At 38.0% G+C, this 21,436-nt stretch overlaps 7 protein-coding genes and 13 long non-coding RNA genes across 20 annotated transcripts; 9 read left to right on the top strand and 11 right to left on the bottom strand.

The window, feature by feature from the left end:
• Positions 1-142: 142 nt before the first annotated feature.
• Positions 143-607, bottom strand: SPOM_SPNCRNA.3476. The gene has a single exon (NR_192841.1). It is a non-coding gene; the product is annotated as a non-coding RNA (long non-coding RNA).
• Positions 289-1,559, top strand: SPOM_SPNCRNA.900. The gene has a single exon (NR_151287.1). It is a non-coding gene; the product is annotated as a non-coding RNA (long non-coding RNA).
• A 725-nt stretch (positions 1,560-2,284) lies between these two features.
• Positions 2,285-3,707, bottom strand: SPOM_SPNCRNA.3475. Its single transcript, NR_192840.1, has one exon. It is a non-coding gene; the product is annotated as a non-coding RNA (long non-coding RNA).
• eme1 (Holliday junction resolvase subunit Eme1) lies at positions 2,458-6,037 on the top strand. The gene is made up of 3 exons (NM_001019556.3): positions 2,458-2,590; positions 2,647-2,738; positions 2,823-6,037. The coding sequence occupies exons 1-3, from the start codon at positions 2,504-2,506 to the stop codon at positions 4,849-4,851; spliced, it is 2,208 nt and encodes a 735-aa protein (NP_594132.2). The 5' UTR covers positions 2,458-2,503; the 3' UTR covers positions 4,852-6,037.
• On the bottom strand, positions 4,919-8,824 carry gde1 (glycerophosphoryl diester phosphodiesterase Gde1). The gene is made up of 2 exons (NM_001430998.1): positions 8,725-8,824; positions 4,919-8,420 (listed from the first exon to the last, which is right to left on the bottom strand). Exons 1-2 carry the CDS (start codon positions 8,739-8,741, stop codon positions 5,030-5,032), a joined length of 3,408 nt encoding a protein of 1,135 aa, NP_001417947.1. The 5' UTR covers positions 8,742-8,824; the 3' UTR covers positions 4,919-5,029.
• A 213-nt stretch (positions 8,825-9,037) lies between these two features.
• On the bottom strand, positions 9,038-9,318 carry SPOM_SPNCRNA.3474. The gene has a single exon (NR_192839.1). It is a non-coding gene; the product is annotated as a non-coding RNA (long non-coding RNA).
• Positions 9,319-9,601: 283 nt separating this feature from the next.
• cts2 (chitinase) lies at positions 9,602-13,742 on the top strand. The gene has a single exon (NM_001019554.3). It carries the CDS (start codon positions 9,860-9,862, stop codon positions 13,568-13,570), a length of 3,711 nt encoding a protein of 1,236 aa, NP_594130.1. The 5' UTR covers positions 9,602-9,859; the 3' UTR covers positions 13,571-13,742.
• On the bottom strand, positions 9,912-10,795 carry SPOM_SPNCRNA.3473. The gene has a single exon (NR_192838.1). It is a non-coding gene; the product is annotated as a non-coding RNA (long non-coding RNA).
• SPOM_SPNCRNA.3472 lies at positions 11,157-13,488 on the bottom strand. Its single transcript, NR_192837.1, has one exon. It is a non-coding gene; the product is annotated as a non-coding RNA (long non-coding RNA).
• A 50-nt stretch (positions 13,743-13,792) lies between the features above and the next one.
• rpc82 (DNA-directed RNA polymerase III complex subunit Rpc82) lies at positions 13,793-15,827 on the bottom strand. Its single transcript, NM_001019553.3, has 2 exons — positions 15,704-15,827; positions 13,793-15,624 (listed from the first exon to the last, which is right to left on the bottom strand). The coding sequence occupies exons 1-2, from the start codon at positions 15,767-15,769 to the stop codon at positions 13,915-13,917; spliced, it is 1,776 nt and encodes a 591-aa protein (NP_594129.1). The 5' UTR covers positions 15,770-15,827; the 3' UTR covers positions 13,793-13,914.
• Positions 14,621-15,306, top strand: SPOM_SPNCRNA.3471. The gene has a single exon (NR_192836.1). It is a non-coding gene; the product is annotated as a non-coding RNA (long non-coding RNA).
• On the top strand, positions 15,471-15,866 carry SPOM_SPNCRNA.3470. Its single transcript, NR_192835.1, has one exon. It is a non-coding gene; the product is annotated as a non-coding RNA (long non-coding RNA).
• A 127-nt stretch (positions 15,867-15,993) lies between these two features.
• SPOM_SPNCRNA.3468 lies at positions 15,994-16,431 on the top strand. The gene has a single exon (NR_192833.1). It is a non-coding gene; the product is annotated as a non-coding RNA (long non-coding RNA).
• On the bottom strand, positions 16,052-16,336 carry SPOM_SPNCRNA.3469. The gene has a single exon (NR_192834.1). It is a non-coding gene; the product is annotated as a non-coding RNA (long non-coding RNA).
• Positions 16,432-16,550: 119 nt separating the features above from the next.
• SPOM_SPNCRNA.3467 lies at positions 16,551-18,092 on the bottom strand. Its single transcript, NR_192832.1, has one exon. It is a non-coding gene; the product is annotated as a non-coding RNA (long non-coding RNA).
• On the top strand, positions 16,619-19,367 carry mcl1 (DNA polymerase alpha accessory factor Mcl1). Its single transcript, NM_001019552.3, has 3 exons — positions 16,619-16,817; positions 16,863-17,014; positions 17,073-19,367. The coding sequence occupies exons 1-3, from the start codon at positions 16,626-16,628 to the stop codon at positions 19,174-19,176; spliced, it is 2,448 nt and encodes an 815-aa protein (NP_594128.1). The 5' UTR covers positions 16,619-16,625; the 3' UTR covers positions 19,177-19,367.
• On the bottom strand, positions 18,195-18,737 carry SPOM_SPNCRNA.3466. Its single transcript, NR_192831.1, has one exon. It is a non-coding gene; the product is annotated as a non-coding RNA (long non-coding RNA).
• SPOM_SPAC652.01 (BC10 family protein) lies at positions 19,300-20,963 on the bottom strand (the record flags this gene model as incomplete). The annotated part of the gene is made up of 2 exons (NM_001019550.2): positions 19,300-20,787; positions 20,857-20,963. The coding sequence occupies 2 exons, from the start codon at positions 20,961-20,963 to the stop codon at positions 20,568-20,570; spliced, it is 327 nt and encodes a 108-aa protein (NP_594126.1). The 3' UTR covers positions 19,300-20,567.
• SPOM_SPNCRNA.3465 lies at positions 19,388-19,596 on the top strand. Its single transcript, NR_192830.1, has one exon. It is a non-coding gene; the product is annotated as a non-coding RNA (long non-coding RNA).
• SPOM_SPAPB1E7.01C (uncharacterized protein) lies at positions 19,643-20,985 on the top strand. Its single transcript, NM_001019551.3, has one exon. The coding sequence runs from the start codon at positions 19,666-19,668 to the stop codon at positions 20,155-20,157; it is 492 nt and encodes a 163-aa protein (NP_594127.1). The 5' UTR covers positions 19,643-19,665; the 3' UTR covers positions 20,158-20,985.
• The last annotated feature ends 451 nt before the right edge of the window (positions 20,986-21,436 follow it).

Genomic DNA, 21,436 nt, shown 5'->3' with positions numbered 1-21,436 from the left:
GTAAATAATTCCAATAAAAGATAAGTAAAAGAAATTTGTCTGAGTGCAAAAGAATATTTCAAGATGTTGTAAGAAGGATTATTTTGTTTATTTTGTTTTTGTTTTATTTTATTTTCTTTTTCTTTTTCTTTTTGTTTTTCTCTTTCTCCTTCTCTTTCTTCTTTTCTTTTCATCGCTTCCTCTCATCTAAAACTTTGATCCGACTGATAGCTTGGAATCCATCGTATTGCATTACACCACACTATACAACGCTATATCCTTCGATGGATTATCTGGTCTTAGTCTTAGTCTTAGTCTTTATCCTAGTTATTGGTGCCTGCCCTAGCCCAGACAGAGATTTGAAGAATGGGGGTTAGGATCCTTGATGCCCCCAGTAGACAAAGAGCAGTATAGCAATGACAATGACAATAGCGATAACAATAAAATAGCGATAGTTTAGTAAAGAACTGTTAAATAGTAATAGTAATAGCAAATACAATTTCTATTTGAATCGCTGTCTTTGTCTACATTCGTTTTTTGCTCATGTTCCTTCATCTCCTGTGTTCATGCTTCCGTACGAAAAGACCTGCAACGCTTCCGGCCCATCGGACGCTGCATTTTACTTTTTTAGATGGAGCTCTGATCGTCCATCTCTCCCATTCCTCCCGGCTACTAAACCCGGAGTTAAGATAAAGGTGCGCCTGCTATCCGAAGAAAATAAACTCTGCGTAACCGAAGCAACAATGGTCGTGGTAGCAAAAGGAGTATAGGGTGAAAAGAGAAAAAGATAAAAGAGAGAAGAGAGGAGAGGCGAGAAAGGAAACAAGAATTATAATTAAAAAAAAAAAAAAAAGAAAAAAAGAGATTTTCTCTTAAGAATCAAAACATACTGAATGCAATTGTTTTGCCGAATACTACGATTTTTGACGTATTGCACTTTTTTTGGCTTATTGCTGGATCAACATGTATAAGAGTCTATTTAAAGGATTTCCGTTGTAAAAATACAACTTATCACACTCACACGTTGACACTAAGAGAAAAAAGCTATAGCGAACAATGATACACACACATATACATACGCTGTTGCTATTCACATACGCTGCCTTGATACACACTGTCTTGACTATAAGGAAAAAAGGTTTGGCTTGGTCACAAGTAAAATGTAGCGATGACTTTCGTACTCTACTAATGATTGTTTAGTGAAGAATGATAAAAGATAGTAGTGTGTATTGATTATACTTGTATAATGCAGTTGAATTTACTATGAATAATTTGGAAATTTCGCACAACTCGTTGGTCCTCTTAAAAAAGGAGAAATTTCAGTTTGCGAATATTGGTTTCTCTCTCTCTTTACTTTGCTTTGCTTTGATCTGCTCTACTATACTCTACACCCTTGCCTTTCTGCTTTCTTTGTTTGGTTGCAAAATTCACAGATCGCAATGAAAAAATGTTTTAAACTGCGAACTAATAAGTAGAATTGATTTTGCAATGAAAAGTAAAATTAAATTAAATAGAAAAAGAAAATTTTAAAAAGAGACAAAGAAGAGTAAGGAAAAAAAAGCCCCCCCCCCCCCCCCCCCGAAAAAAAAAGAAAAACAATGTATTCATGGTAAAAACAAAAAAAGTTTTTACTCATCATTCATTGTATCGTTGATCAATTAAAGAATACAAAAAAAAAGTAAGCATAAACCCATTTGGAAACATTGCATCAAAGGATTTTTCATTTTCATTTTCATTTTTATTTTGTTTTATTTTATTTTATTTTATTTTTTTGTTTACCATCATTGATGAAACAGACTAATGAAAAAGAAACTCTAGTACATTTTTATTTTTATTTTTATACTATTGAGCTTTAAATATTAGAGTATTTTATTCTATTGAATTTGAATTGAATTTATTTTAATTTTGGTTAAATTAATTGATTTTCTTTTCTTTGAAATTTTTATTTTATTCAATCTTTTTACACTTTCTAACGTACTACCAAAGTCCCTAAATACCGTATCGCCCTTCTACCTAAAATTCTTTCAAAATGACACACTAAACCACAGTATTTGCAAAAGAAATACTCACCCATCCCACTCATTGATTTCAATAATCTTCAATTCTCAAACACAAAACGACATCCTTTCAACTACTTCTAAAAGAATAAATATTTTCCTTTTTTTATACTATTCATCTTATCTAAACTCCTCCTGCATCCATTTCTCTTCTCCATTTTTTACCCATCTCTCACCTAACCTATATATACTTATATGTAAACAAACCTACTACTCTCTATACTTTCCATACCAAATATCCTCAAACATCCACGCAAACCTCCAATCTTTTTAATTATTCAAACTCTTTAATACCATTCCTATCTAAATTTTTTACTTCAAACTTTTTTTTTTTTTTCTCATTTCTTTTCGCTCTATTTCTGTCACCAACTCTCGTTCCCTGCCGGCTCCTTGTGTACACTTTGCCCTACCTGTCCTAACCACCAAACCCTCTATTGTTCGGAAAACAAACACTACACATGCATTGAATGACTCTGCAGTCTACAGATTCCGCTATTGTGATCGATTCTGAAGCTGATGTTGACATTTCAAGCTCACAAGCTTCTCCTTCCAAGGTTTGTCGCGTATTTCCCTTTCTTTCTGTTCGCTTTTTTTTTAACCCTCTTTTTAGGACAATATTGCTTTGTCAGAACACAATGTTATAACTGTTCTTGATACTCCTCAAAGATCTACTCAATGCGATAGTTTGCTAAAAAGTTTCAGGTAAGTTGACAAATATTGTTGCCAGCATTTCCTTCCTTTCCACACTTTTCTTCCACATCTCGCTAATCGTTCATTTGGGGTCAGTACTCCTTTAGTTTCCGGCTCCGAAGATGTTCTCCCTAGTCCCCGTGATGCCCTTAATATCACTAATAAAAAGTCGGTTACCGATAATCTTTTGCTCTCTTTAACTTCTTCAAACCAGTCAACAAACACGAATTTAAATCCTTCTTCACGCGTCGAAATCATTAATTTAAACTCTTCTCCCCCTAATTCCCTTTCCTCGCAACCAAAACACCAAGAATTTCATTTATTCCATACTCCCACCATTCCTAGGACTACACAATTGTCATCGAAAACCTCCTCTCCCATCGTTATTCCCGACGACAATGAACAAGTGGCTTCCCCTTTATCTAAAAAAGCTGCTTCTTTGACTTCTTCACCCTTAAAAGATTTCCAGTCCTCCCCGCCGCTCTCCACAGTCCTTCAAAAATCCCACTCCCTTCACGATATACTACTGGACACGAATGATGACGATCATTTCCCATTTACCCAGAGTCCGCTAACAAAAACAAAATCTTTCAACGATGCACTAACATCCTCATCCTCTATACTAAAGCCATGCATGCCATCCATCGCTAGTCCTACTTCTAATCGATTATCACATGCCCCTTCTACGCCTAATTTATTTCCTAACCAAGACAGCTCCAATACAATCGACCTCATCAATAACCGTTCCAAAACCTCCGTAGAAAATCAAGAAAGAACTTTCAATCTCACATCTGATGTGCACTTAGATAGCCCGACCTCTCCATCCAAGCATTCTTCAATTGAACCCAATACTAGTCAGGAAGATAGTTTTCAAGAACTTCCTTCTCTAAACAAACTTTCCATTCAAAGTAGAGCTTTTAAAAAAATGAGACTACCCAAAATTTCAAGGACTACCGATACGCCTCCTGCCTCTACTTCAAATTCAAATAAAAAAAATTTGGATAAATTAAAAAAAATGAGAAAATTATGCTCTAGGAGCTTGGAACCGTACGAGCTAGACTCTAATACACAACGTAAGAGGAAACGTTACGAAGATTCTTTGAAAAAATCAAAAACTTTAGATAAGGTTGACAGCTTGAATAGAAAGATGGCGAAAGAATTGGACAGAAAGAATTCAAAGGAACTTCAAAAAATTAACAAAGTTAAGAGAACCAAAGAAGAATGCCTATCTGAGATAATTCTTTTATCGCCGGATGATTGGGCTTCATCTTGGTATTCAACTGTTCGCTCTCAATTAGATTCATACAACTGCCAATTCGTTGTCAATTCAAATCAACCAAAAGACTCAATTATGTGGAAAAGGAAGGTAAACAATGTGTTTAATTCTTCTACCAACCGGTTTGAACTTAGCATAGAGCATGAACAAATCGAACCTTTTGCCCTACTACGGTTGAAATGCCGGGATTTTATAAAATACATCGAAGAGGACCAAGCTGATACTTTTTTTCATGAAATGTCTGAAAAGTTTAAAGGCTGTAAGCTAATACTGTTGCTGGAAGGCATCCCAAACTATTTTAAATCTCTGAAAGCAGAATTAAATCGTCAATATGCAGCAGCTGTTAATAGCGGTACCAGACCTTTGTTATTTGGTTCTTTATCAAAATATCAAAACTTTACTAAAGAAAAGTTAGAGAGTGAAATCGTCCGCTTCAGTTTCGAACATAGTATTCTTATAAACACTTCAAATGACGAAAAAGAAACCGCTCAATGGATAGTTTCCTTTACCGGCGACATAGCTTTATCTCGTTACAAGCACTTTTCTAAATTTTCAGCTAGAGCCTCTACTACCGAAATAGGACATGTCAAATCCGCCGATAGAATTGAAAACTCTCTAAATTTTATGTTGCGGCAAATACTACGAGTTACACCTAACATTGCTAACGCCATATGCGATCAATTTGACAGTATACCATCTTTAATTCATCATCTAAAAACTCACGGCGAGGAATCATTAACCAACGTTGTCATCCAATCTAGTATTAGTGAACGAAATTTAGGTCCGGTTTTATCGCGCCGTATATATAACACTTTCTTATGTAAAGAAGCATCCAGTGATGCACCATAGTGATCGGTCATTATTTGTATTTCATTAATTGTTATCATGATATTTTTTCCTTTTTTTTTCTATCTATGAAATTTTCTTATGATATACTTTCTTCTAACTAAAAATTAACTAATATCGGTTTCTAACTAAAGCACCTCATCTTCTATATCGTCGGTAGTATTCGTTCAAACTTTCTAGATCAATCAGATTCCAAACTTTCATCGTACTGGTTCAAGGCACGTCTAATGGCTAACACATTGTCTACAATGACAGCATCAACTCCAAAACGTACTTGGCGTCGGACATTGTCAACATCATTATTGAGAACACCATAGGTGTAGCAAGATAAACCCAATTGTTTAACTGCCTTGATCAGCCTCGGGCACATAATGAGCGGTTCACAAGCACTAACGATACCCAGAAAACTCCACTGTGAGGCAAACTTTAAAGCTTGTCTAAGCGATGCTGCACGAACGTCTGTTCGGTAAGCGGTACCTCCTTCAGTCAAAAAAAGAACAGGATTAGTCGATTTCAAAGAAAGTAAGATGCATATATCAGGATTAAAACTAGAGAAAATATACTTTCTTTTACCACCATACTTTTTGATTATCGATAGAATGGTATCCACGTAAAAGTTATAATCATAAGCTATAGGGAGCAATTTCTCTTCCTCAGCTTCACTTAGCATGGGGTACTTAAATTCCACATTAAGTCCTACGGATTGTGGAACTTCCTTCAAAACATCCTTTAAAGTTGTGAACGGTGCACAAATCGTATGACCAAGGGCATTACCCTTATATACTTTAGGCTTCAAACGTGCGTTTTCTTCAGCAAATTCACCGAAATTAACCTGTGATCCTGAAGGTGTAAATGAGGAACTGTAGGCCCTAGGACGTCTCTTCTGCTGAATGTCACTTGCATCATCTTTAATTTCTTCTGAAGGAGAGTGGGAAGCCCCTAAGAATTGCTCCAAAGTCAGCGAATGCACTTGTGCATCCGTTCCGGTTTCGTTTACGATAAAATCATGGTATACCACTGGGACCATGTCTTTAGTCATTTGCACATCTAATTCAACGTAAGAAGCACCAAGATCTGCCGCTTTTATAAACGATTGTAAAGTGTTCTCGCCAAGTTGAAGACTCAAACGATCAGGCTGATTCTTACCAAGTCCACGATGTCCGATAACCGCAACACCATTCGATTTCCCTGATTCTGATGTAGTTGTGGCAGATTTGTGTAAAGAACGCTCAGCGTCTTCCAATGCAGTGCGACTTACGTTGGAAACTGCTTCCAGCGATAAGGCAGGGGTACTTATGCCATCATTTGACGAAAATCTATCATCAACTGTCACCTTAGAAATAAGAACATCCGCATTAACATGAGCTATTGGTTTAAGAGTTTTACTCGAAAGTAATGGTAAGGGTGCCAAAGGTTTCAACGACTGCATATGATTCCCCAAATCAGATACCAGAGAAGTCAAGCAACATACAGTTCTCCCTAATATTTTATGGGATCGATTTGCTAACAAATCAATTGTAATAGTTGCTTCTTCTGTATTTCTTGTAACGAAAACCAATTCATACGGTGGAGAAGACCCGTTTACAGGTTGCGGACTATTTTCTTGTGCGGCATCATAATGCAAATGAATAGAGTCGTCGGCAATTTCATCAGGCTCCGCCAAATTCTCTAAGCAAACTTCACCGGCATTATCAAAATGGGAGCGAGGGATATCAATAATCACTGAGTTGTTTTGGCTAGAAGATGGTGTCATAGAGCCATTAGAAGCAGTAGTGTCGTTTTTACTCAACGAGTCAGTAGATTGAGACATGAAATCTACTGAAGATGGTCTACTTGCGGCAAAAGATGGAGACCGCCCTGAAACATACACAGCATCATCACCTTGAAGACTAACGCGGATTCTACCGGCCAAATCACTGATTCGAATAATGACCACTGAACGAGATAATTGTAAATCCATGGCACGTTTTCTGCTCCTCATTTCGGAACTTGAGGCTTTGATATAAAGTGTATGTAAATTAACAGGCTTATCACTCAAGGCGACTTGAGTTCTAAGTTTATCTGCTAGGTGTAAATACCCCCGAACCACAGCTTGTTCCATAGCAGTCCAACCTGAAGAATCAACTTCGTCAACCGAAGCGCCCGAGGCAACTAAAATTGAAACAATTTCGGAAAGTCCAGTAGCTGATGCAAGCATCAAAGGAGTCCATGAATTCAAAAAATCCCTTGCGCTAGGGTTTGCTCCAAGTTTGAGTAACATTTTAACACATTCCGGCCTGTTATAACGAACAGCGGTGTGTAAAGCTGTATTGCTACTAGCATCAACTTCGTTAGGATTGAATCCTGCAAGGATGAGTTCTTCTACGATCAAATCGTAATCGCCTACACAGCAAGTCAAGACCAAAGGAGGAACGGGTCCCGGCTTGGTAGAGGTTGTTTCCTTATCCTGAGCAGAAAGCAAAGCATGAAGAGCTTCAACATGATTTCCCTTAATAGCCAAAGTCAAGGGAGTGTCGTGCATTACATCGCGCCAACATGGAAGCATCCAATTCAATGGCTCAGAGTCAGGGATTGATGAAACAATTTCACAAAACTTACTGCACAATCCTGCCCAACCGAGTTTCGCAACAGAGTGCATCACACTCTGTCCCTTGCTATTTCGTTCTACAAGAAGAATCCTTGAAAGTAAACGATTAGAATGGTATGAATCCACATAAACCACTGAACAAATTTGTTTCAACACCTCCAAAAAATATAAAACTCCTTCGTCAGGACCACAGAGGTTGTTAATTGCACGACGTAATGCAGAAGCCAGGCACTCAGAACGTAAACCAATTCTTCCTATAACTTCACGCATACAAGCTTTGGCTCCCGCAATGATGGAGGCAGCCAGTATATCTACGAGTACACTATCAGGTGCATTTATACAAGCGGTCACGACCTCTGCGGCAATATCCAGTTGAATAAAAGCTAAAAGATCCTTCTTCAAGGGATGGTGAATTGACAATTTTTCCAACTTGTCTTTCACTTCACTATCGTTTTGAGAAGAATTCAAAGCCTTCAGGGCAATCATGGACTCATAGATCTTGGACGAATTCGCAAAATCAAGCTTACACACCTTCTGCTCATAAAATGTAACCAAGCGCTCCGTACCAAGGTGCTTATCCATATTGGCAGCTAGCTTTTCAAAGGCCAGCTTATTCCATTCACAAAAGGATGATAATTGTTGAAGACGAAAGTCTAGCTCTTTCAGTTGCTTCGCCTTTTCTTCAGCTTCGTAAGATGAAGACAGTGCCTGTGTAATTTCAGTATTGGGAGATTTCTCCGTAGACAAACGAGTGACATAATTATCAAGCTGGACAATGCGAGTATTGAACAAGTTAACAACCTTCTGAAGATCGTTTTCCAACATTTCGTCGATCGATCCCTTTGGCCATGATCCGTCACTATTACGCCTCAATAATTTCTTCCGTTCATCCTCGGGAAGCGCAGCAACCAGTTGAATCTTTCGCTTTATTCCATTATAATCAACATACTGTTCTGCAAACTCCGGGATCAACGCCAATTGAAGACTGTCGGTTAGCAGACAATGACTAAAGCAAACCAACAATTATAAACTAAGAAAAAGAAAAGTTTAAACAATGGTTAGTCATACGGTTGCAAATGATGAGAATGAAGGGAAAGGAGTTTACTGGCAGATCATCTTAATTAATCCCGTACTCCTATTCAACACAAATGCGTATCCTCAAACATAACCGTTACATTCAAGACATTAAAAGCCTTAACCATAATAAACTTTTTGCAAATATTGCATTCTTTAACGGCTATTTGAAGGTCTAAACAACATTCTAAAATGTGTAAAATATGTCGACCTACCTTTCACCAAACTTCATAATAAAGAGGACTGGGATTCAGGAATTTGAGAGAGATCGAAATTAATGGAGTAATCCAATCGTTCATAAACTACTATTTGGCTAAGGCCAAGTTCAAATACGTGGTAGAATACCACTACTTTGGTCGTCGTACGCTTCGTTAACGATAATAACGATTAGCAGCAAATATTGTAGAAAGCCAATTTTGGCTAGCATCGACACAGCTTTGACAAAATTTGCTACAATGGTTTGATGTGATGATTCGAAATATTTTAATTCGAACTTAAAAAATTAACGCTTACAACTTGACACCATTTTTTTACGTCAATTATAACTTCTAATGCTTAGAAGCGTCAACTTGAACGTTACCCTGATGAAAACTAATCAATGAATAATGTAAAAGCTCAATAGTTATTTATCGAGAATCTGTGTCCTTTTTTTACTAAAAAGAACTATTCTGAAGAAGCAGTTAAAACTAACATACTTATGTTTGAGGCTATGCAGAGCACCAGCCATTGAGTGCCTTTGTGTTTGTTTACTAGCTGTTGAATAAAGGGCACAGATGGCTGGGGTTTATTGCCATGTTGTAGTCAAACCGCTGCTGTTTAAGCTGTTGAAAAGACTAAACTATTTGCAAAAGCTCTTTGCGGTGAACAACAAGTGGGCGAAAAAAATATTCTATTTTATATGAATACTATTCTTTAAAATGCAGTTTAAGAAATACAATTTCTAAACGATCTTTTGGACTATTCGATTCCTCGCTACCTCTCCCTTACCTAGGCTGTTTATTTACAAACAGTGGTTGCTATGCCAACCACGTGCTGGTATTGTTTATTTAGAATATGATATAAAAGCATAGGGCTGGCGCCAACGCCAAGTTTGGGCTCTGTAATATAAGGACACACCGAGCTGTTAATTGTGCAAATAATCTTATTATTCTCTCGGTCACGGAACTTGGTATTTACTACTCTTCATTGCCTCAAATTAAGGCAAAGACACCGCAGTGCGAGATAACGATACCACAGTTTTTTTTACTCTCCCAACCTGGATTAACTTTGAATCTGGTTTTATTGTTTTTGGTTTATTTTCATTATTAGATATATTAACATTTTAACTTATTATCACGCCTGCATAGCAAAATGCGGTTAATATCTTCTTTACTGCTGCTTGTCTATTCGGCTCGGTTAGCTTTAAGCTTAAACCTCACTAACCAAACTGCGGTACTCGGATACTGGGGTTCCAACTTGGCAGGGAAAATGGGTGATAGAGATCAAAAAAGACTATCGAGTTATTGTCAAAACACCACCTATGATGCTATAATTCTTTCTTCTGTCATTGATTTCAACGTTGACGGCTGGCCCGTTTACGATTTTTCCAATTTGTGTTCTGACAGTGACACCTTCAGTGGTAGCGAACTGAAAAAGTGCCCTCAAATAGAAACCGATATTCAAGTGTGCCAAGAAAATGGTATCAAAGTGCTACTTTCAATCGGTGGGTACAATGGAAATTTTTCATTAAATAATGATGATGATGGGACAAACTTTGCTTTTCAAGTTTGGAACATTTTCGGAAGTGGTGAGGATTCATACCGGCCATTCGGTAAAGCCGTTGTAGACGGTTTTGACTTAGAAGTGAACAAAGGTACTAACACCGCCTATTCTGCATTTGCAAAGCGTATGCTTGAGATATATGCATCCGATCCAAGACGTAAATATTATATCTCTGCTGCTCCTACTTGCATGGTTCCTGATCATACTCTTACAAAGGCGATTTCTGAGAACTCATTCGATTTCCTTTCCATCCACACTTTTAACTCATCAACTGGCGAGGGATGCAGTGGAAGTCGTAATAGCACTTTTGATGCATGGGTTGAGTATGCAGAAGACAGTGCTTATAATACCAATACTAGTCTTTTTTATGGCGTTGTTGGTCATCAAAATGGATCCAACGGCTTCATCAGCCCAAAGAATTTAACTCGTGATCTTCTTAACTACAAAGCTAATTCTACGTTGTTTGGGGGTGTAACGATCTGGGATACCAGCTTGGCTGCAATGTCTTACGACAATAGTTCGGAAACATTTGTTGAAGCAATTCACAAAATACTTGACACAAAATCAAAACACTCTTCTTCAAAATCGTCTCACGATTCATCTCAAGGACTGGAATCTACTAGTTCAATAGCTCTTAATCCAACTAGCTCTATTAGCTCTACAAGTTCGTCAAGTTCGACAAGTTCCGCGATTTCGACGATTTCACAAGATCATACAAAGACTGTAACTTCTGTGAGTGATGAACCAACGACTATTACTGCTAGCGGGGCAACTTCAGTTACTACTACTACCAAAACTGACTTTGATACTGTTACTACCACAATTGTATCAACCTCTACGTTGATATCTGCCTCGGATTCAACCAGTATTATTGTTTCTTCATATGTATCAACTGTTACTCAGCCTGCCTCCACAAGGGTTCAAACCACTACGGTTTCGAGTATTTCAACCTCAGTTAAACAGCCCACAGCTTCTGTTGCCTCCTCGTCTGTTTCCGTTCCTTCTTCTAGCTCAGTACAGCCTCAGTCATCGACTCCAATTTCATCTTCATCCTCAGCGAGTTCTCCTCAATCAACCTTGTCCACTAGTTCAGAGGTAGTTTCTGAAGTTTCGAGCACGCTGCTTTCTGGTTCCTCAGCTATTCCTTCGACTAGTAGTTCAACACCTTCGAGTTCAATCATCTCTAGTCCCATGACCTCAGTTTTATCTAGTAGCTCCTCAATACCAACCTCATCTTCGTCTGATTTCAGCTCCTCAATAACTACAATCTCTTCAGGGATTTCTTCTTCGAGTATTCCCTCAACATTTTCGTCGGTCTCATCGATTTTGAGCTCTTCAACGTCTTCGCCATCGAGTACCTCTTTGTCAATCTCTTCCTCGAGCACTTCCTCAACATTCTCGTCCGCTTCAACGTCTTCTCCGTCGAGCATCTCTTCGTCAATCTCTTCTTCATCTACAATTTTGAGCTCTCCAACTCCGTCCACTAGTTCCCTTATGATTTCCTCAAGTTCTATAATTTCTGGATCCTCTAGTATCCTTTCATCAAGCATTTCTACGATACCCATTTCTAGCTCACTTTCTACATATTCATCCTCTGTTATCCCTTCATCATCGACTCTAGTATCATCATCTTCCTCTTTAATTGTTTCAAGTTCGCCGGTTGCTTCTAGTTCAAGCAGTCCAATACCATCTTCATCTTCTCTTGTGAGCACTTACTCGGCAAGCCTTTCTAACATAACTCATTCTTCACTTTCGTTGACAGCAATGTCAAGCTCAAGTGCTATTCCTACGTCAGTTAATTCCAGCACTCTGATTACTGCTTCATCTTCAAATACATTGCTTTCTTCAATTACTAGCTCAAGCGCAATTGTTTCCTCTACTACAGTTAGCAACATCTCATCTAATTTGCCTTCTGCTACCGCATCGTCTCAGAGTCAACTTACCAACTCTTCGACCCTTGCTACGAGCTTATACCTGAGCTCTAGCTCATCCCGGACCATCAGTACGTCTTCTACGAATGAATATAACACTTCGTTTCATGCTCCAACTGTTTCTTCAACAACTAGCTCTTCGTCAACAACTAGTCTGGCTGCGAACAAAGGTGTCAATAGTAACTCTATTACTTCCCTTAATTTAGAGAGTACTTCTTCCGTTACGTCTACTGCTTATACTACAGACTCGGTTACTAGTACAACTGCTTTAACTTCACAAGGTCCGAGCAGCTCAGTAGTATCGTCATCCCTGTCTTCTACCACTTCATTATCCACCAGTATTCCGGTTACCAGTTCAGTTGCTCCTGCTGTAACTTCAACTGGTAGTGAAACGTCTTCGGTTGTTGGTTCAGGGACAGATTCCGCAACATCTTCTAGCTGGACTGCTGAAACATCAAGTAGTGCAATTACGAGCTCAGTAGCTGCTTCTGTTACACCCACCTCTTCTTCTTCTGCTTCAAGCTGGTCTTCAAGCAGCGAAGTTGACCCTTCAACAGCTGCTTCTGCAACTGGTTCTTCAACATCTTCTATAGCTACCGCTTCTGTATCTGGTTCTTCAACATCTTCTGTGGCTACTGCGTCTGCAACTGATTCTTCAACATCTTCTATAGCTGCTGCGTCTGTAACCGGTTCTTCAACATCTTCTGTGGCTACCGCTTCTGTAACTGATTCTTCAACATCTTCTGTGGCTACTGCGTCTGCAACTGATTCTTCAACATCTTCTATAGCTGTTGCGTCTGTAACCGGTTCTTCAACATCTTCTGTGGCTACTGCGTCTGCAACTGATTCTTCAACATCTTCTGTGGCTACTGCTTCTATAACCGGTTCTTTATCATCTTCTATAGCTACCGCTTCTGTAACCGGTTCTCCAACGTCTTCTGTGACAGCTGTTTCTTCTACATCCTCTGTAGAAGGCACCGCGTCTTCTACAATTGCTGCCGCCGCATCCGCAGCAACATTATCTTCAGATGCAGCATCAGGTTCGTCCACAGTTACTTCTTCCGCTACCGCTTCATCAAGTTCTTCTGCAGCTACAACGGCAGACTCTAGTGTCACAACTGATACCCCAAGCAATGATTTCAATGCAAACGTTGATACAGCTGGACTTTGGTATGTCTCAGCCCTTTCGTCCTATTCAGTCCCTGCAGGATTTGCCTGGACAACTATTGACGGATTTTCGGTTGTTATGCCATCTGCGAACGCCTATAAAAAGCGCAGTCTCCCTATAAAAGCAACTGCCAATCCAGCACTTAATGGAGCTGGAACATGGAAGACAATCCATACTAGTGCAACAACCACTGCCGCTTGAAGGTAAAAAGTCTACATGCGCATTGTTAATAGCTGGTCTATATCATTGCACATATATTTGTTATCTTTGTATTTAATTTATCTCACCTTTCTTTCCGTTTGATGCTCATTCATATGATTTATTTCGTTAAATCAATTACAATATTTAGTCGTTTATTTTTAAGAACTAGCATACTTTATATTTAATGCATTATAGACAATTGAATAAAAATTTTGAAACAAGCAGGTAGAAATAATAAAGCCAACGATCTATTTAAGAAAAGTAAATTTTACATCGATGATTATTTACATAAGTAAAAATGTGTTTAGTTAGGTGAAGCAAAAGAAGTGCCGAAGAAACCATTTTTATAAATTATCCCTAAATACTAATACCATATCATCTAACCGAGAAGCTTGTAAAAGCAGTTTTTCCTCGTAACTATACAACTTTTTTAGCTCAGCTTGCTCAAACTTTTGTAGATATTGTTCCTCGTTGCCTTTAATATCTATTCGTTCTGCCTTCTCAATGAGTTGAGCTCTCTGAGCTCGTGCATCTCGTAATCGCATATATAGTCTGGCAATTACATGATAAAGTTCATCCAAAAGGAGAGAGTACGCCCGATCAGGACGGTGAAACCAAAGAAAAAAAGTCTTGGAAGGGGCCCTGTCGGAACTACGCGGAACCTCTTGTAACTCTAAGGCTCCGATTTCTGCCATAGCTTGAAGAACGGTTCGTAAATCTCTTTGACGAAGGAGAGCAATATTCGCCAACTGCTTTTCCTCAATTTTTCCCTTATCTTTTATGATACGCAGTAAACGAATAGCTCTTTCCCCAAATTTTTGTTCTATAAAATTTTCATATTCTATGGCTCGCAGCATGTCGGTTAAATGGGTAAAATTGACCGCCCATTCACCCATTCCTCGATTGCCTATTTTTGAAATAAATTTTAATGAGCAATCTGCCAAAAGCTCCAGGTGTTGAGCCAGCACCTTGCTCTTGCGATTTGCGTTTTCATCAACACTTTCTTCATAATTATCTTCCTCAGCAAGTTCATCTAGTTCATTCAACTTTTCCATGACACGCAATTCGTTAGAGGCAGAATTTACGCTATACTGTTTATCGACAATCGAACTCTCAACGTCGATATCATTCGGAAAGTTTCTCGTAAGCTCCATTGTCGTGAGTGTAAAGACCGGAGATTGATTGGAAATACTAAATAATCTGGGTTCCAACATAGAAAGAACGTGAGAATAGACAAGCGAAGTTGATTTACCAATTCTTCTTTCCACCCAATGGGTAAGCCTGGCATTTTTTGAGAGGACAGAAAGTTTTCCTGAATTTATGCGAACATGCGCGGATAGATCAGGTACAAGGATGCTATTATCATCGTCTAATATATTATTCAAATCCGTTGATACAGACGGAGCAGAGCCAACAGCACGTTTCCTTCTTTTTGTTGGATGTGGTATTGATTCCTTTGGCTTCCTGGTAAGTCCTTGTAGTTCTGACATATCTGCTGCACGAAGCTCTAACATTTCCAAGGCGACAGAATCATCAACCTCTCTATTTTTTTTTATTTCAGACACGTTTTCTGACTTTCTGCGATCTAAGTGCTTGATCCGGAGTTGCATTTCCTGATCTCCTACTGGTATTAAATGTCTCGGTTGCACTACTAGCAAAAACTTTTGGTAAATCAATTCCGTTAGATTTTTCTGCATCATACGGCTTTCTTCATCACTCCCATCAACCTTTTTATCGAAAGCATTGAATACTTCGAGTACACGTGCACGTCCTTGGGTACTAAGATATTTTACCACAGAGGCAGCCTCCTGGTTTAATTTTTGAGATATCAAATATACATCTTTACCTTTGCGAAGAATGTTATAAATTTCCTTCCATTGGGTCTCATAATATGTGACTTCACGTACATTTTCAATGACCGTAACGTACAAAACCATATGATGCTGCATTAAACTGACAAGTGCTTGTCGAATTTTTGGTCCTGGCAACGAAGTCCGTTTTTGTAGCATGGGAATCGTTAAACGACCATGCCTCAAAAGTGCACTAGCTACTGCCTAAATTGACAATAAATTGGTTAATACAAAAGACTTTGCAACCTCAACTTCAGATTTAGAAATACAATTGAATCCTTACCGAGCAACAATCACCGAAAAATTCCTCTACGAGAATCTCACACAGTTCTACAGCATACTGTGACATGATCAAGCAGATTACCAATCTTGCTTGGAATGGTAAATTGTTTGGCAGACGTAACTACAAAAAAGCAAAGATTTCACAACCTAGAGTATGCCAATAGCCTGTATTTTGTGCGTCGTTAAAGCAGCGTTAACATTTATAGTGTATCACTCTAATACAGAATAAAACTTTAACGATGTGCAAAAACGATTTTCATATTACTTTTTGAAAAAATACATACATATAATTACTGCGAGTATTAAATGAATGATCGAAATCTAATTGTATGATTAATTTATTTAACTTCTTTTTAATTTTCCTGTGAGAGGCTCCACTAGGTTTCTCAATTCCATTTCCATGTCGTTGATTTTTTGTGGTTTAATCAAGCATGACTTATCTGCAGATTCTGTTTTATAGCTTGTCATGGTAAGCATTAATTAAAATACTAAAAGACAATAGCTAATTGCATATTTTTCCTCCATTTAGAATATTGCTGTGCGGCTGTTTGAACATTTATAGCAGACATTTCAAAACTTTTTAACAGAACTGCTCTAATGGAACATCAAATACAACTTCAGAGTAATTAAAAAAAGCTCTGAAATGATTAAAGTTAAATTATTCCTATAGTCTCACATATAAGTTACTTTAGTATTAATTTCTAATTGTTAGCAGATGATTAAAAGCATGGATTGCATATTTTCAATCGTACTTGCATATGAAAATAAATTGTAGACAAACATTTGCAATTTCTCAATAGTGCTTTCGTGGTAGATTTTTTATTTAAATGTTTGTTTACATTAAATAGCGTAACTAGCTAACGAAAGTATCGCTATTGCCATACTAGTCCCAATCTCATATACAAACTCTTCCTCTAGCTATTATGGCAGGGAATAGGCTAGTTCCTAGATATGCCCATACAGATGGACTGACGCGTCTAGCGTATACTCGTGATGGGAAATTTCTTCTTACGGTCGGTTCTAATCAAGTAATCCGAAAATTTCAGGTTGGTTCTGATGAGGAACCCGACTCCATTGATAATCATCAAGATCCTATAACAGGAATTGCAGTTGCTGTAAGTGGTCCTCAAAAAAGTTTGGAGCTAATGACTTTTATATAGGAAAATTATTTTTGTACTTGTTCAGAAGATGCAACTGTCTGCGTATATCCCATCGATTCTCCTACCGAGCATACATTGCTGGCGCGTACTACTCTTCCTATTCGCGATGTGGCATATTCAGTAGATGGAAATTGGATTGCCATAGCTAGTGAGTAAGTTTTTTTTAGTGTATAATGCTCTACTTGGTCGTTTTCAGCCTAACAAATATAGTGAAACAGCAGTGAAAGTGGTTTCGTCCACTGATTCTTCACAAATTTTCTCTCTTCGTCCAGCTAAGGCTTCGAATAAACATGTAACTTATAGCCCGAACGGAAATTTTTTAGCAGTTTCCAGTTGCAATGGAATTTTGTATTTTTATGACACCCAAACTCGTGAACTCATCAAGTTCTTAACAAACACTATTGCCTCTTTAGAGGCAGAATCAGAAATTTGCTCAAAGGCGGCTTGGCATCCTAAAAACGGGACATTTGCAGTTGCGAGTACCGACCATTTTGTATCAGTTATTTCCCCTGATGACTGGCTTCCATTGTACAAACTTCTTCCAAAAGAGAATCATTCTGGTGTAACAGATATCTCCTGGTCCAGTAATGGAATGTACATAGCTGCTTCATTTAAAAAAGGAGGCATTTTAATTTGGGATACACAAAGTCATGAAGTAGTCGTTGAGCTCCCCTATAGTACAGTGGTGGCACTCGCCTGGCAGCCATTTGAAAACGTGTTATCATTTACTACAAATCAGGGAATTTTGTATTCATGTCCGGATGTCATTCCTAAATCAATATTGAAGGAAGAAAATGATCCTACGAAGCCTTTGACTTCGTCAAAAAGTAAAAACCGTACTTCCAAAGAGCTTGATGATCTTTTTGGTTCTGACGATGAGCAAAGTCAGAACGTCAATGATTTGGATGGGAACTCTGCCAACGAGGAAAATGAGTTTATCAATCATGATGGATTGGATTCATCTTTGGACCTAGATGGTGATAGTTATATGGTTGATGAAAACGACTTAAACCTTGCAAAGAAAAGAAAGCAGAAGGCGTTGATCGACAGAACTACAACAATAGAGAATGGTTCTAGTAAAAGACGTTTACTGCAAGCCTCAATACATAAACCCGTTCATACTGGAAGTACACCATGGCAGGGTAATAGAAGATATCTATGTTTGAACTTGGTAGGGTTTATCTGGACTGTACAGCAAGATGCAGAACACAACACTATAACGGTTGAATTTCATGATGAAACTACTCATAGAAAATATCACTTTGTTGATGACCAAAAATTTGAAATGGCATGCTTAGATCATGAAGGTGCTTTGTATGCTTCGCCTGCAACGGAAAGTTCACCTGGTGTTATTTATTATAAAGCACATGTTGATTGGTCGCGTAAATCTGAATGGGCAATGGCTTTACCCATGGAGAATGAAAGTCCTGTGACAATTTCATTAAGCTCAAGCGTTGTACTGGTATGTACGAGTGCTGGATATGTTCGCGTATTCTCAAGACAAGGCTTTCCAATTAGCATTCACAGGAGTAAACACTTGCCATTTGTAGCTTGTTCATCTTTTCAGGATACGATTATAACCATCGCCAACGATGGTTTGAGCTCTGATGGAAATTCTCGTCTTGTTTATTCCATTGAAGACATTTCTCGTGATGAAATGTTGCAAACTGGTGATGGGGTTGCATTACCACCCCAAGGAACGTTAGAGAGTGTTTTCTTTTCGGATGTTGGAGATCCTTACATCTACGATTCAACTGGGGTATTGTTGGTATTAATGCATTGGCGCATACCAGGACAAGCCAAGTGGATCCCTGTTTTAGATACAAATGAATTGGAGCGTCGCAAATCACGGCAAGAGTCTTATTGGCCTGTAACTGTTGCCGATAATCAGTTTCACTGTATATTGCTAAAAGGAGCCTCTCGATATCCCTATTTCCCTCGTCCGATGTTTACAGAATTTGACTTTCGTATTCCTTGTAATACGAACAATCCGGATGCTTCTACATCTGTTCCTGTTTTAGAAGAACTACAACTCCGTAATAAACTATTTTTGACTTTATTGGAAGATAGCATAGGAGATGGCGATGTTACGGAGGACGAAAAAATAAGCATTGCTAGACTAGAAGCTAACATTGACAAAGCCTTGTTGCAACTTATTCAAAAGGCTTGTCTCGAGGAAAGAATCGAACGTGTCTATGAATTGACAAAAACTTTGAGAAGGACAACAAGTATTGCTGCTGCTCAAAAGATTGCGCTCCACCATTCCCTTACAAATGTTGCTGAAAAAATTGGTAATCTACTATCTAACGTCTAAACCCTCACGTCTTAATTTTTATGTAACATTATTTTTTGCATATTAGTAGCTTGAGCTAATCAAAAGGGGTTTGAAGCAAAGCTATGCAGAAGTTTTGTCACGATCTTGCTCCTTTCTAAATTCATTTATATAAGCATCTAGCACTTTGATTTTTTTCTCATTTTTGTATTTAATAAACACATTTCATTTTGTTTACCATATAACCTCTATGTTTATATGTCAGTATATTCGGCATATATTTCGAGTCTATTTAGAAATTGCACAGGGGTACAAAAAATTGATTCATAAGAAAAGGTGGAAACATTTTTTAAAATGACAAAGAGTCACAAAGGAATTTGTATTCTTTTCCTTTCTGAAATGAAATAAAATCTAATGTAGAAACTGCAAAGCTCAGTGCCTTAGGGTGCGTTACAGTTCGTAAAGTTGCAGACACTAAGTGCAGTACAACTTTGTAAAGTGCCAAGCTGCAAACGAAAACACAATTTTAGCATGGAACAAAAAGTGAGTGCGGATGTGTTATTGAATAAATATCAAACATCCATAAGCATCACAAAAAACTTAATCAATTCGTGGTTGGGAAACGAAAATACATCTGTCAGTAGCGATGAAAAAAATGACGATCCACCGTTACAAGCTAGGCCGCCACGGTTAGGGTTGGGTGCTAGTAGAAAAGACCAGTCAGAAAACAGCTGGGTTACTTCCAAAAATGAGAAATTGAAAAGCCTGCCACCGGCATTAAAGAAGAAGATTGAAAGACAGTTGCAGAAGAAGAAGGAAGCTGAAAAAATTGAAGGCGGCAAAAACCACGACAATTTAAAGCGAAAATTGAATAAAGTAGGCGATGAATTGAACGAGCAACAGTCTGATACTGATGATGATGATGATGATTCAAAGGCTCGCATTACTAGCCGATCGAAAAGAGCTAACGCCCAAAGTTCTGGCTTTGATATTTATAAAAAACTTGGGAAGAAAAAAAGGTGAACTTGAAAGAAAAGACATACATAAAATATTTGCATAAAAGGTTTGACTTCTGATTCATTTTGATCAAGAGATTAGCCTCAAGGAAATGGACATCCTATGAACCCATAAATAAGCAGCACTGGAGTATTTATGGCATTGCTATTGGTTGACGTGCATGAAGTTGAATCGAAATTTATTTTTCTGTGAAAAAATTTACGATCCTTAATCACATTTAGTGTTTACATTGGATGGGTCTTAATTTGGGTGCCGTGTTTACCTCTTTTCAATCAGGAGGGTTTTTTTTTTGTTTAGTCGGTATGTTAAGTAAATAAATTTTAGATAGGGACAGTTGGTAATATGAAAAGGCACACCTATTTTTTATGAATCAAGCTCAAGCGATTCAATTTTGTAGTGAAAGACTGACTGCACTATTATAATTTAATAGTGGCATCTAACCAAGGAATGTGAATGCTTTCCTTACCCGCTAGCCACCGAATCCATGAAAGTCGAACCAACCTGTAGCCGGCTTCTTTTAATTCCGTAGGGAATGCTTTTGTGTCGAAAATATTTCGATTGAATGAAAAAAAGGTTGAATCACTCCACAGAGTGCGTGTATTAATCAACAATCCCAGTATAATCATGCAATATGGACTGAAGCCTGTTAGTCAAAATCTCGTATGGAATGGACGGCTTGTTTATCAAACTGGTTGTTGAACTTACCATGGATATTTCCGAGCAATCATGGACAGCATAAAGATCGGATAGAAGAAGTATGGAGCAGCATTAGCTACTAAAAGCATTGGAATAAAATATCGTAAACATAGCATTTTGTACCAAGTTTGGTAAAGCAACAAGTTTTTGAAGGATGTAATTTTACACTATTAACGCCATTTGGTCACGTAACAATCCATTAAGACGATATGCCGTTTTGTGAAACCGAAGCGATAACTCGGAATTCAAAGATTTCGTAAGCGCTAAATATCGTTAATTAGATAAAAGTTGTAGATCCAGCGATCCTTTGGTATTGCAATGTTCAGTATTGTTTACAACTTCAGAAGCATATAAAAACTCTTTCGACTTAGATTACAATTAAGATTTCAAAACTTTTATAAATTACTGCAAGTTGATTGACGCACTGGTTGGGTTGACATTGATTGAGTGAATTGACAAGCTTCACCATCGATATCCGTCACACATACTTGGGTCATATAAAGTGTTTATTGCATATAGTATTTAAAAATTTCATTTAAAACTTCAACTGGTTCATCTTTTTACATACGCCTTGTATATCCATATTGTA

Source organism: Schizosaccharomyces pombe, assembly GCF_000002945.2.
Source record: "Schizosaccharomyces pombe strain 972h- genome assembly, chromosome: I".
In the NCBI taxonomy this organism is placed as follows: domain Eukaryota; kingdom Fungi; phylum Ascomycota; class Schizosaccharomycetes; order Schizosaccharomycetales; family Schizosaccharomycetaceae; genus Schizosaccharomyces; species Schizosaccharomyces pombe.
This window is presented reverse-complemented; position numbering and strand designations above follow the sequence as displayed.

Excerpts from the sequence above, each read along its gene's own strand:
- eme1 (NM_001019556.3), top strand. The coding sequence starts at position 2,504 with ATGACTCTGCAGTCTACAGATTCCGCTATTGTGATCGATTCTGAAGCT. Across the intron at positions 2,591-2,646 it reads CACAAGCTTCTCCTTCCAAG|GACAATATTGCTTTGTCAGA; the intron begins GTTTGTCGCGTA and ends CCCTCTTTTTAG. Across the intron at positions 2,739-2,822 it reads AGTTTGCTAAAAAGTTTCAG|TACTCCTTTAGTTTCCGGCT; the intron begins GTAAGTTGACAA and ends ATTTGGGGTCAG.
- cts2 (NM_001019554.3), top strand. The coding sequence starts at position 9,860 with ATGCGGTTAATATCTTCTTTACTGCTGCTTGTCTATTCGGCTCGGTTA.
- SPOM_SPAPB1E7.01C (NM_001019551.3), top strand. The coding sequence starts at position 19,666 with ATGGAACAAAAAGTGAGTGCGGATGTGTTATTGAATAAATATCAAACA.
- mcl1 (NM_001019552.3), top strand. The coding sequence starts at position 16,626 with ATGGCAGGGAATAGGCTAGTTCCTAGATATGCCCATACAGATGGACTG. Across the intron at positions 16,818-16,862 it reads TAACAGGAATTGCAGTTGCT|GAAAATTATTTTTGTACTTG; the intron begins GTAAGTGGTCCT and ends ACTTTTATATAG. Across the intron at positions 17,015-17,072 it reads TGGATTGCCATAGCTAGTGA|TGAAACAGCAGTGAAAGTGG; the intron begins GTAAGTTTTTTT and ends TAACAAATATAG.
- rpc82 (NM_001019553.3), bottom strand. The coding sequence starts at position 15,769 with ATGTCACAGTATGCTGTAGAACTGTGTGAGATTCTCGTAGAGGAATTT. Across the intron at positions 15,625-15,703 it reads TTTTCGGTGATTGTTGCTCG|GCAGTAGCTAGTGCACTTTT; the intron begins GTAAGGATTCAA and ends TTGTCAATTTAG.